Source organism: Macrobrachium nipponense, chromosome 4, assembly GCF_015104395.2.
Source record: "Macrobrachium nipponense isolate FS-2020 chromosome 4, ASM1510439v2, whole genome shotgun sequence".
Classification (NCBI taxonomy): Eukaryota; Metazoa; Arthropoda; class Malacostraca; order Decapoda; family Palaemonidae; genus Macrobrachium; species Macrobrachium nipponense.
The window spans coordinates 67,471,051-67,485,344 of NC_061100.1; the positions used below are offsets into that span (position 1 = coordinate 67,471,051).

General features: G+C 37.6%; 1 protein-coding gene across 1 annotated transcript in view; it reads left to right on the forward strand.

Moving 5' to 3' along the window:
• Nucleotides 1-9,086, forward strand: part of LOC135210942 (zinc finger protein OZF-like) — a 13,047-nt gene extending 3,961 nt beyond the window's left edge. The window contains exon 2 of the mRNA XM_064243915.1: nt 6,156-9,086. Coding sequence (XP_064099985.1) covers nt 7,362-8,546 — 1,185 coding nt within the window. The 5' untranslated portion in view covers nt 6,156-7,361 and the 3' untranslated portion in view covers nt 8,547-9,086. The remainder of the gene's footprint in view (nt 1-6,155) is intronic.
• Nucleotides 9,087-14,294: the final 5,208 nt, after the last annotated feature.

Genomic DNA, 14,294 nt, shown 5'->3' on the forward strand with positions numbered 1-14,294 from the left:
CCGTCTCCGTTACTGTATCGCCAGCGATTTCTTTGTCTTTTATCCAGATGAGGAGCAGCCATTCCATCTCGTCGTGCACATGGCTCCTCTTGCTGGACAAAATAGTGATGCCCTTCGACGGTGTAGTTTGCTTTGATGGCATCCTTCTGTTTAAGGATGGTGCCTATCGTCGACGGATTACGGCCGTATTCCTTTGCGATCACACTCAATCGCATACCAGCTTCGTACTTCTTTATGATCTCCATCTTTGTCTCCAAAGAGAGCATGCGCTTCTTTCCGTGAATTTCAACTTTCTTGGGACCCATGACTACGTTAATTTACGTAAAGTTACACAATACGATAATACAGTCTTCGCACAACACGATAATATGTACTGCAAACGAAGTCACTAACGAATTTACGTTACTAAACGAAATCGTTGGAGCGAACGAATGCCGATTGCGTACGGTAAAGTTTCGGGTGCGGAGTGGCCGAGCTAAAGCACGCCAACACGTACTTATAGAAGATGTATGATGGGAGGGATGCTGTCCAATCAGAGAGATGATCTCATGGCTTGGCTAGCATCAGGAACCAATGGGAGAGCAGGAGGATGGTGGCGAGGTCTACTATAACTAAGATAGCGGCGTGCGGCGCGAGTTTCAAAATTGTTATGGGGCGAATCTCGGACTTTCAGAAACCTTTCGTATCTTGAAAACTTTCGTATGTAGAGCAGTAAAAATTTTTTGCATTGGCTTTCGTAACTTGGATTTTTCGTAAGTTGAGCCTTTCGTATCTCGAGGTACTACCGTATATATATATGTATATATATACAGTAGTACCTCGAGATATGAAAATTAATCCGTTCTGAGGCGCCTTTCGTATCATGAGGTTTTCGTACCTTGGACCACATTTTCATGTAAAATGGCTAATCCGTTCCAAGCCCTCCAAAAACACCCTGTAAATTTCATAATAAAGCTAAATTGACTTATAAACAATGAAATACTACAACAATTTGGACCATTCAATACCTAAATTAATAAAAAAAAAAAAAAAAAAAAAAAAAAAAAAAAAATGCAAATATAACCTGTAAATAAAGTGTATATGTATTAGTGTACATGGTAACAAGAAATATACTGTACGTAAAATGTGGAAGCTTACCTTTCGAGTGAGGCTACGTACATACGTAACTATCCAAGGAAGATTGCTTCGCCTACTTTTCACAGTGTTCCTGTGTGAGCCTTTTCGGGGGTGTCTTCTACAAATGAATGCACTTTATGAAAAAGCGGCTTTAATTTCTTCCGTTTTTTTTGTTTTTCTTTTGTACATATGTACGTACGTACACTTTAAAAAATATACGTACACAATTCCTGTGAGCCTTTTCGGGGGTCTTCTACAAATGATTGCACTTTATGAAAAGTGGCTTTAATTTCTGCCATTTTTTTTTTCTTTTTTTGATTGTTAACTTTTGTTAAACTTTTGTTTTTACTTTACGTAGGTTTTTTTTTTTTTTTTTTTTTTTACAGAATTTCAACTTTCTGTTCTTTCTTTGCACCTCATGACGCTGTTGGCCCTGGTGTCCATCAAAACCCTGTTCAACCAAATGCTCTCTCTGCAACTGATTGGGGTACTGAATGTTCGGCTGCTGACCCTCAACATAAACTGAAGTGCCTTGATTATACGTACTGGTATGCATGTTGTAAAATGATTGGTCTACACCCTCTGTTCAGCAGGGATGGATATTTCTACCAACCTTGCAAAGTTTCCAGTTATACCCATGAGAGAGAACTTGATCACTTATCCCATGTGAGAGATCTTGGTCACTTTTTTTTAAATAACGTACACATTGACGATCCCGAAAAAGAATACCGCGTGCGTACTATAACAATGCTGGTACCGAGTGGCCGAAGCACGCCACCACGTATACATAGTAGATGCATGATGGGAGGGACGCTGGCCAATAGGAGAGAAGGATTTCATGGCCGCAACTAGCATCAGGAACCAATGGGAGAGCAGGAGGATGGTGGCGAGTCTACTAGTACTAAGATGGCGGCGCGCAGCGAGATTTTCAAATTGTTATCCCTGGGCGAATCTCGGACTTTCAGAAACCTTTCGTATCTTAAAAAACTTTTCGTATGTAGAGCCGTTAAATTTTTCGTATTGGCTTTCGTATCTCGAGTTTTTCGTAAGTTGAAGCCTTTCGTATCTCGAGGTACTACTGTATATATATATATTATATATATATATATATATATATATATATATATATAATATATATATGTGTGTGTGTGTGTATATATATATATATATATATATATATATATATATATATATATATATATATATATATATATATATGTATATGTGTGTGTGTGTGTGTGTATATATATATATATATATATATATATATATATATATATATATAGATATATATATACGTATATATATATATATATATATATATATATATATATAATATATATATATATAGATATATATATACGTATATATATATATATATATATATATATATATGATATATATATATATATATATACGTATATAATATATATATATATATATATATATATCATATACTATATACGTATATATATATATATATATATATATATATATATATATATATATATATATATATATGTATATGTATGTATGTATGTATGTATGAATGTATACTTGTGTGTGAGTATTGTGTTGTATACTATGTCTGTATGTATTAGTACTGTTGTTTAAATTACATAGTTATTTCTCGCATATTCAAATAAGTTTATGACAGTACTCTCAATAATATTTCAATTTTCCTATGTAAATAAAAAAAGAATTTTGTGTAGAAAAGATCTGAAAATTGTATTCTTACTTGGGTGCAGAACATAGGTTTAAGGCCTGTTCTGCTTTAACGGAACTGTAGACCTACTGTACTTATACCGGGCTGTATACCACTTGAATATGAAAGATGCTGTGTATGCAACATAGTTACTGTTTACCTTTGTAAACTCATGTTGCATAACTTGAATAATTGCTTTTACATGTCTGGGATCATGAGCCCCAAGGAATTACTTGTAGCACGTAAGCGAAGTGTCCAGCAACCTCCCGTACATGACTCTGGTTGTGTGTGGGTGTTTTCTTTCTTAATTGTATGTAATAATTCTATGTCGGTCTGCTCCTCCATTCTTGGGTAATCGAACCAGTCACCAGGGTAAAGCTTCACTTAATTAAATAAACAATTGTGAGATAATTCATTTCATTTCTTCAACCATAGTTCAATTCATGCTCTCCTTTTTGCTGGGGTTTCTTGTTTCAGCTGCAAGAGCACAGTCTATAGCATCATCACTCTACCAGGTTTTGGCAAACTGAAGTGAATCCGACATGTATGGGCAACATGGATGCCTGAGACAGAACGGAACCTGATCTGCTGGTCGCATTAACATCTATGGGGCCCTTATGTCTCCTAATCTCATCCAACCCTTCCATCGTTACCTCTTCAGCAGTCATACCGAAATCGCTGTCCCAGTCGTCCTGTAAAACCACACAAGCAATCCCTTTGTGTGGGGCCAGAATAATGTGGCGAAATCAAAGCTAAGCAAGTTAAATACCAAGATTTCCCCTCTTTTACTTTAATTGTACCAGCTAACAATATTCCCCCCAGCCACACTTTTTTCTTTGCGTTACTATTTAATTACAGGATGGTTGGTTCAGCGAGGAAAACAAACAAAACTCAAAATCCAGTTACCATATACCAAGAAATTCAGGGCGAGACGCAGTGCTGTCCTCTGGATCCAGTTGTTCAGACACAAACAACCGCTGAATATCATATACCAAAAATCCAAACAAGCACCAAAATCATACAACTCAAAACAACCACAACAAACACTACAACCACCAAAACTTCACACAGCTCACAACACAATCAACACTGAGACTACACAACGACTCAAAACAACGACTCAAAACACAACAAATCAATAACACAAACAAACACCAATCAACATCAAGAGTTCACAACTCACAAATCAAACACAATAGAAGCTCACAAGCTCATCAACCTTCTGACGGACACAAGCACAACAAACTCAATTACACAATACCAAATCAATCTAGAAAACATACAACAGCAAGTCACTACCTCTGACCAGACTGACTGACTCCCAAAAACTGCCAAATACCAGACTACTAACTACTCATTAACTACCCATACACCATTCACGTTTCTCTCTCTCTCTCTCTCTCTCTCTCTCTCGTCTCGCTCTCACTCTCTCTCTCAAAACGGAAAACCACAGACACAAACCTTCCCCATACTATCTTAACAGCAATAGATAAACATAAACACGACGTAGTAAATACACAAAAACATCCAAACCCTTCCTATTGCTCCAACGAACACAAACAACTTAACAAGACAACCACCAAAACAACAAGCCACTCTCTCTCTCTCTCTCTCTCTCTCTCACTCTCCTCTCTCTCTCTCTCTCTCATCTCTCTCAAGCGACCCTTGAGAACGTTATCAGATGCAACCACTACCGTTACATCACTCCTCCAGAATCTGACATCCCATGGGCACCATTATTCTTAAAGGGGGTGGACACATATCACTACTGTTTGTGAGACTGATCTCTAGGAGGAGGATGACTGATGATTCTGTTGTGAGTGTGTTTGTAGCTGTTCATTTGCCTGAACCTTTCCAGTGAGGTCTGACTTGGCCAATGTCCAGCGTGGTACATGCATCATTACATGGCCTATCACCCGTGCATATTTGGGTCTTTGTTTTGGCTAAACAGTACACTGTCCAGTGTGCTTATGACTGTCCAGCTGCTAGCATTAGTCCCTAAAGCTTTATATAGACATTGGCTGACCTGATTCTACTGATGGAGTGTGTTGCTGATTGGGAAGTTGATCATTCCCAGTCGTCCTCCATTTCTTTGAATGGGGGTTCACTACTCCGGTGGTTTTCATGCTTTCAGCATTTTTCCTGTTTCCTTTTGGTGGCATTTGATCTCAGTTTGGAGCCACCACCAGATTATGAAGGAAAGCCAGCTCAAGAGATCATTGTGGTAACTGAGGCCATTGGTTTTGGAGAGGCTTTGAGAGTTATCCGAGGCCCCCTGTGTACCTAAACATGCAGCTCCTTGTGTTTGCTCCTAAACTCATACTATCTGTGCTGGTTCAGAAAATTTGCGTTCCTCTGTAAATTCTTGGGCTTTTGCCACTGCTTACATGGAAGAGGAAATATTACATGGCAGAGGTTACAATGACCCCCCCCCCCCCCCACCCCCCCCCCCCCTTCAAGATGATCAAGTCTTTCTTTGGCTGACAAACAAACTCCACAAAAACAGCTTTGTAATAAGGAATTGCTTTTTTGTCCTTTGAAGTAATAGCCTTGAAGACAGTCACCAAAGCTATGGTAAACTTATTTTGATGGTTAAACTATGGTTAAAAATGTTGGTGGACTTCTTTGTGTCTGCCTTATCCATGGAGAATAACCTAGTAGAGTTTAGGAAGTTGTTTATATTGAAATGAAGGATATTGAGGTATTCTCACATAACAGTCCATGAACCTGTGGTTCAAAACTAGTGTTTTCTGTTAAAGTAATAATTCCACTGGGTAAGAGATCAGTGCTTGCAAACAGAGAAAGTTATCTTAAGAAAAATTATCCACAATGATGGGGCTGTTAAATTTGTCCATATATGTCCATATTACTCTTTTTGGCATTTTTTTTCTCTTAACCATTTGTTCAGTGTTTTAGTAAAGACCAGAAGATTGTGAGGTAGTAAAAAAAATGTTAACTTGGGGAACTATGCTATGAATATCTTCATTATCAGGTGAACAAAATTTAGGATTGGGAAGAACTAAACGAATAAAGACAGAAGTAAAAAGATCATTAAATGAAAACTGTTGTTTGAAAAATAATCAACAATTCTTCGATTGGGATTTTGGTGAGCTGTAAATCATTTACTTACTAGACACCCAAAAGTGAGGCACAAGCATTGGTCTTCCAACTACATACTATGTATCATCTTTCTTCCTTCAGGTAATTGATGTGTGTAGGATTTTGGCTTGACACAAAATAGAATATGCTATAGGTTTTGGGTTGTGTTAAAACTAACTGATTTCATATGTTATGAATCTGTTCTACATTAAAATCTTTTAATATTGTTTTGCAGGTCTTTAGAACTGGATAAATGCTTCTCAAAATAACCTGTGCAGCAACACTACAAAACAACACCCCATTTCAGAAGAGGTTTAGAGAAGTACTTGCTCAGAAGAACAGACTCTTCAAAGTCAAATCAATATCTGAGGCTTTTTTTTGTGAATATCCACTCCAGTTAACTGGAAGTTCTAGTGGAACACTCTTGGTTGATAAAAATGTGTTAACCGTGTTTGCAGCTTTTAAAATTGACACATGTTTTCATGATACAGTATATTGCTGAGAATGTAGTTATACCTTCATCTGATGCCTGAGAATTTTTTTTATAATTACAGAACATTGTTAGACATTAACTTTGATCAAAACACTGTGTACCTTTGTTAGATATTTTTTTTAAATATCTAAGAATAACATTATGTATATAAAAAAATTGCAGTACCTCCTCAACACAGTTTTAATGTTGAAAGTTGTGAAGGATGTGGATTTCACTAATCATTTGATTTGCTAGTATAAATACAGTATGTTGTTACCTCTATTTACCTGTAAGCTTTTGCAATGTGGATGTTTGTAGGAAAATCATTGAAGACAATCCCAACAAGATTATTGGAATAAAGGAGCATTCTGTGAATATATAGTACGAGAAAAAAACAATTATCCCATCACACCATTTGAGGAATGTCCTTCAGGACAAAAAAATATAGTTTCTGGAGAGACAGAAAAGTTATTCTGTTAAATCACAGGCTATGGAAGGTTCATCATATAATTCTGATTGCCTCAATCAGAGCTTGACTCCTAATACAGAAGATAAGAAAAATAATAGTCCAGCCTTGAATATGAGACACTCTAAGAATACTATCAATAAGGGTAGCATGGTGGCAGAAGCTTCTCCAGGTTATACAGACTCAACCCCTTTAGAAAAGGGTGAAACAGATGAAGGGGATACTGGAAATAGTATCATTAATGCAAAGGAAATAGATCAAGTTGGCAGTAACGAAGATGATTCTTTTGCCATTACTGAAGATTTTATCGACTCATCTTCTAAAAAGAAAGTAGTGGTGAAGGAAGTGAAAGGTTCACTTGTAAGATTTGTAAGAAAGTGTTTTTTTCAAGAAGGGGTTACTCAAATCATAAGCGTATACACAAGAGTGATAAGCCATTGTTAGGTGGTGAAGGGAATGAAAGGTTCACTTGCAAGGTTTGTAAGAAAATATTCCTTGCTAAAATGTTTCTCACACGTCACATGCGTATGCACAATAATTCTAGACCATTTTTGTGTGATGTTTGTGGAAAGACCTTTGGTAGCCTTAGGTATTTGGATTTGCACATCTTAACACATACCAAATTGAAAGAACATACCTGTGAAGAATGTGGTAAAAGTTTCACGCATAAATGGACGTTAGAGTCCCATGCTGTAGTACATAGTAATGAGAAACCATTTCAGTGTGAAGTGTGTGGTCGTAATTTTCGTCGTAGAGCTACATTACGTTTCCATAAGAGAACTCACACAAATGAGCGACCCCACCAATGTGATGTGTGTGGAAAATCTTTCACCCAGCCCAGTAGCCTAAAGACACATCAGAAATTACATTCAGGAGACAGACCACATTTTTGTAATGTTTGCAATGAGAGGTTTACATTGAAGTATGCTTTGCAGTTGCATATGCGTACTCACACTAAGGAAAAACCTTTTAGTTGTGAGTACTGCAATAAAAGCTTTGCTCAGCTTGGTGCTCTGAAGAATCACTTGAAGACACATGGGAATGATAAGACTAGAATTTCTGTGCGTAAGAAAGAAGATTCTTCAAGTGATGATGACACACCATCCAAAGAGAAAGCTAAAAAGCACCAATGTGAACTTTGTGGCTATTCGTTTGCTGCTAAAAGCACTTTGAAAGTACATATGATGAGACATAGAGGAGAAAGACCTCATAAATGTAATGTCTGCTCTAAGAGTTTTACTCAGTCAAGTACCTTGAAAATTCATATGCGAACTCACACTGGTGATAAACCATATGCTTGTAGTGTTTGTGATGCTCAATTTACTTATAGGTATGCTCTCCAGAAGCACTGTTTAAAACACAAAAATTCGAGAGAATTGAGGGATGAAGAATGTCTGGAACAGGAAGATAATGGGAACAAAGTGGAATTAAGTGAAGAAGAAGACATTGATACTAACCAAACAGTATCATGGACAGATGATGAAAATGAATTAAAGAAAAATGATAGTGACGAAGTTCAACATAAAGAATTGAATAGGAATGTCAGTAGTGATGAAAATGGTGTAAAAGATACAAATGTGAAGTTTGATGGTGGTGAAGATCAAAGAAAAAATATTAAGAATAGAACACCCATGAACTTTTTAGCAGTATTTCAGTCTTCTCTCAAAGCTTCTCCTGACTCCGATTAGTGTTGAGATTATTTCTGTTACTGATTGATTGTGCTAATGTGTATAGTATGTACTACTAGGTTATTAGAACTGTTATCGGTATTTGAGCATTATTATAATGTGTCTTGTCTAACACACTGTAAATTGTATTAAAGGTCCTTTTCAAGATATATTTGGAGCCAGCTGCATTGCTTGCTGCCTTTATTTTTAACTTGCTCCACTTTTCACCTTACATTATATTTTAAAAGTAAAATTTTTGAAAATAGAAATATCTTCAAACCTTTTTTGATATATGCCAACTTTAGACAACCAGAGGTTAATCAGTCCCATGAAAGGAAAAATAAAAAAAGAATTTAAATTGAATATTTATTTTTGATACAAGCGTCTTTATGAAAACTATATGTAAAATATTTTTCTAAAAATTAATGAAACGTATTGATATTATTTATCTTGCTTCTTGCATTGACACTGTTTTGTCTTTTCTAAATGCTATATATGAAAATCCAAATACTATATAGTATAATTCATTTTTTGAATTGAATGTTTGTATGTATACATATTTTACCACTGTTTTGTCTTTTCCAAAGTACTAGTATAAAAATCCAAATTCTGTATGATTTATTTATTTTTTTATATACATATGTATACATATTGAACCACATGAAAACAATCTTTTATGTGGTGGTAATATTCTTTTTGATTAATACAATAAAATACTAAACAGAAAGTGGTGATTCATTCATATCTTGTTGTGCCAGCACATAAGCCATTTTTGGGCAGCTTCATTAGTATTGTAGAGGTCTTTGGTGCATGTTATACCCAATCCACAGTTGGTCCGGATGTGAGTCAGGGTTTGAACTTGTGGCCACAAGGACAATTAGGCAAGAGAATATCTCGTGGAGGTTATCCCTCGTCCTTCCAACTCCACCGTGAGCCCTGTTCAGTGTTCTTCAGTCCTTCCTTGGTAAGTTAGTACCCAAAGGCAATGACTCTCAGGGTTCGTGGACTGCGATAGCTTCTGAAAGTTGGTCATATGACTTCTATTGATTCACCCTTTGGTTGCAGGCTTTCAACGTCATGAAGCTTTTTCTCAACTGGAGATATCTCGTCACTTCTTGGTGTTGGTAGAGTGGGCTTGACTGGCAGAGGCGGTGGATGTCCAGTGGTGCGATACCTGCCAGTTTATAGTCCAGCAGTAGCAGTGTTGGCTTGAGAAAGCCTGTCCAAATGAGTCGACACGACTCATTCAGCACATCACCCACTTTGCTTGCATGGCATGATCATTCCCAAACCTGGGAGCAGAACTTAGCGGTGATGTAATAGAGTGCTAGTGCTGATGTTCACAATGTGCACAGTCTGTCACTCACTGTAAAGTCACCAACTGGCTTATGAGGTTAGTCCTCTTTTTAAGAGTTTCTCCTTCAGGTTCTCTACGTGTTCTCTGAAGGAGAGAGTCCAATCGAGTGTGATACCCAGGTAAACTGGGTAGTATTAGTCGTTGTCCTAGCCGCTTACCCTCCTAGATTATCCCCAGCTTTTTGTTGTTGTATAAGGTGGTTTTTAAGATGGAATGCACAAACTTGTGTTTTTCCTAGGTTGGCATTCAGGAAACTGGATTTGTAGTAATCCAAGAGTCCGGAAATGGCATTGGTAAGACGTTGTTCAATGACTGCAAAAACTGCATATGTCTTTAAAAGGAGGTTGGTAGTTTGTGTGAATATTGAAGAGTGTGGGAGCAAGCACAGAACCTTGTGGGAGTCCGTTTGTCTATGTTCTCCATCTGCTTTCCCTCCCATCTAGTTGGACAAAAAACCCTCAGTTAGTCAAAAGAAATTGGATTATGTAATCAGACTACTGTAGAGTTTTTAATGATTTTGGCTAATTTTATTGATGAAAGGCAGTGGTTAACTGAATCATATGCCACAGTTAGGTCGATGAAAGCAGCCCCGGTTATTACTCCAGTCTGATACCTGTCAGGTACTAGGTTTATTACATGACCACAGCAAGACTTCCCCAATCTAAATCCTTCCTTGTCAGAATCCATTACCTATTGTGGGGTTTCCCTTTCAGCAGGACCTGATGGGCAACTTGATTCGGTGTGACAGCTGCAATAATAATTGTGGAGTGGTTGATGTACATTGGGCAGTTTTGGGTTGAGTGCTTCATGGTTTTTTTTATTTCCTTTCTTTGAACACACTAAGAATCTTGAGTTTTCTCAGTGGTAGAGGCAGCTACCTGACTATGGATGGGATTTTAATTTTGATGATGCCTCTAATCAATGTGACTGCATCTCATGACTGTAGGGAAACCTATACATTCTTCTGCCCTGGGCTTCAACAACGCTGTTGCTAACTTTCATGTATTAATTTCTTGAAGTTGGTTCACATAATGTTTTCCTGTTCACATTGTAAATGATGTGTGGATTGACAGCTCCTGCATTTACAAGTCTATTGAAAAAAGTGGCCAGGATTTAGTTTTCTTTGTTCTTAGTTATACATATGATCGAAGATGTTGACGCCTCCTTTTGTGCTGTTGTAAAAAAAAGAGCAACAAAAACTGGACTTCCCTTACACTGACGCCTCAACATCTCAGACTTGGTAACCAATTGTTAGTTTCAGTTTTTGTATCACTAGTAAAGTTATATACTAGTGCAAATTAAAAAACATGTCTCTAGTGTGAAAGTCTTATTTTGGGAACCAAGGGGAGCTTCTGCCCCTCAGCGTACTTTAGTGACTCAATCTTGCATAGCTGTGAAGAACAAAGCTTGGCACTCCCTCTTCACAAATTCTTACCAAACACTGCAGCTGCTGGGTAGAAGAGAAGTATTCCAGGATTGCAGAGACATGGGCCTAACAAGGTACAATGTATCACTGGGGTGAAAAAATCAACCTCTTATTCTCATGGAACAAAATTTTTTTGTCTGTGTCTACTGTACAGTATTATTTTGAAATTAAATATTAACAAGGGATGAAGGCTCTCAAATGATTGAATACTGTTGGACTTTTGCCAATTTTTAGTTTGAAAAATTAATTTTATCAGTTTGTTTACAAATTTCTTATAGACAGCATGTGCAACTCTGATTTAAGGAAATTTAGTGGACAAGCTCTCAATTGATTCCTTTTGAAGAGCAAAGAAGAATTTACACTTACTCGAGACTGTTTACCTTAAAGCAATGATTTTTTTTATTTGTGTAACTTACCCAGTAATTACATCGCTGTAGTTTCTACTTCAAAGGCAGCTTGAATTTCCAAATTTGCGGTTATATTTCCTCTGGTGTCCAGTATGTGAATAGGCTCCACCCACTTTCTGGGGAGAAGAGTAACAAATACGTACATGGAAACACCTCAATTTGTTTTCTACCATCCTAGAATCGCTGGTTTTCCAATGGATTCAATCTTGTTGCTTCACATGCGATGAAGTATTTGGGCCTTTGGCCATTTGTTATTGATTTGCATTGAATTAGTTGTGGTTTTGTAATTTTTTTGGTTAATTTAGTTTAATTTTTGGATTCTTTAGTGTTACAGCTGGCTTTTCAATCAATGACAATTGCCAATTGGTAATTAGCAGTTCAGCAATTCTGTGCTATGTTCGCCGACATTTGCTTTTTTCTGCTTAAATCTAACAAATTGTAATAATTTGCTTTTGTCAGTTATTGATTATTTTTTTAACTTGTGATTATGTGTGATTTGAGTTCAACTAGTTTTAGGTACGAATACCAGATTAACCAAAGCTTCGTATGATGCACATTCTATATGTGCCGCTTGCAGAGGTCAGGATTGCACAATTAACAACACTTGTCAGGAGTGTGAAAGCTGGGATGAAAAAGTGTGGAAGAACTTGACTTCACATAGCAATAAACTTGAAAGGGATCGGAAGAGGAAGGCAGCCATTAGAGCTGAGAGTATGGTCCTCCTGCTTCTCCTTTCCTTGAATCACGTCATCGAAACCCGACTGCTCTGCCAGCCTGGAGAATAGGATTGATAAAAAATTAAGGCTGATGGTAAGTACTGTAACCCAACTGAATAAATCAGTGAAATGTTGAATTGATAAATTTAATAAAAATGAAAGTGAGGTGAATGTGGAGGTGGTGGCTGCCCAGGCCGCTGACTCTCCTAGGCAAAGGTCACTGCCAGACTCCCCTAAACCAGGGAGGAGGTATACTTGAGGCCCAAGGGAGGTTGGTGGGGTCTGCCTGTGCATTTCCAGGTTGTAACAAAGGGCAATTGGAGAGGTGTCTCTGATGTCCACTGTCTCTCCTAAAGCTTAGGAACATGAACCGTATACTGTACCCTTTATTTGCAGAAAAATACCCTGTTCATGGTTTTTATCACTGAAAAATATTCACGAATTACTGTATTTTCATATCATTTTTGTGACTGCAGTAGATACCCCGTATTTGCAGGGGAGAGGTACCAGGCACCCCTGCGAATAACTAAAAGCCATGAACGTACTTTAAAACCCCTCTAAAAGAGCATAAAACTGCCTGTTTTGATAGTAAAAGCACAAAAAACCTCCAAAAATGCTTCATATCTGAGTATTTTAAAAGTTTTATCACAAAAAGTGCATTTAGTCACGAAAATGATACAAAAATACAGTACTCTCTAAGGCGGCCAAAGAAAGACTAGCACATCATGAGGTTCTATGCTTGGTCAGTGACCAACTTCCACCTCATATATGCATGAGTTGCCAGATGCCACAGATTCCTTGCTTTACAATCTTTGTTTTTAACTGGTTTCCAGCTGGTGCAAGACTATTATCCTATTGTTAAGGCTGAGGATTTATTAGCTATGAAAAATACAAATTGATTAAAAATTTGTCATATTTCTCATTGAAAAAATACTGCAAATAGGCAAATTTTCTGTGAATAATATGTATACATATATGGTCCATATGAAAATCTGCGAATAGGCGAGTCCGCAAATCGTGAGACTGCGAATATAAGGGGTTGACTGTAAATGCAGGGTTTGTGATAAACTGTTAAAAAAACTTGAGTTTTACTAAGCAATTTTAAAGTTTTTTTTGTGTTTATAACCTATCAAATAGGCAGTTCTAAGCATTTTTAGAGTGGTTTTATGTATTTGGAGATTTTACCATTATTAGGGGCTCTGGTAATCATCCCCTGCAAATATACTGTATTCTAGGGAGTCTCGCCAATCGAACAGACACCACTCTTCCTTGGAGTATTCTCGTATGGCCTGCAAAAGGCCAAAACGAGCCTTTAGGAAGCCCACAAGCTTCTGCAGTTTTTGGACAGTCCTGAGAAGCTGTCGTCAAATCAGGATGCTTCAGACTGTCACTATTTGGCACCCAAACGACAGACGTCCATCGAAGCACCTGAGGACTCCAAAGCGCCCAAGCACCCATTGGCACTAAATTCTTGCTCCTCACGGGAGTGGCCGGAGCACCCTTGTGCCCTGCACCTGAGCACCCAATAAAAGACATTTCTTTTCAGATAACTTCAGTAACGATGAAGGGGACCCTTCATTGGAACCAATTAAGCAACAACTAAAGAACATTGTGGACTTCCCGAAGAAACCTCTTCCAACAAAGACAACATTGGAACCTACGATGACGCAACCTTCTACAGACAAAAGAAGCAGCACAGAATACGTCACTTCTGACTTATTTTTTGGAGGCTTATCCAGATTTCTTCTCTCTTGTAGCCCCGTCGAAGCCGCAATCAACATTTACAATGGACAATCCCTCGAACTTCATGAGATTACCTAAGATGGTACTCTCCTCGTCGGCCAGAAAAGTCTTGGAAGACGT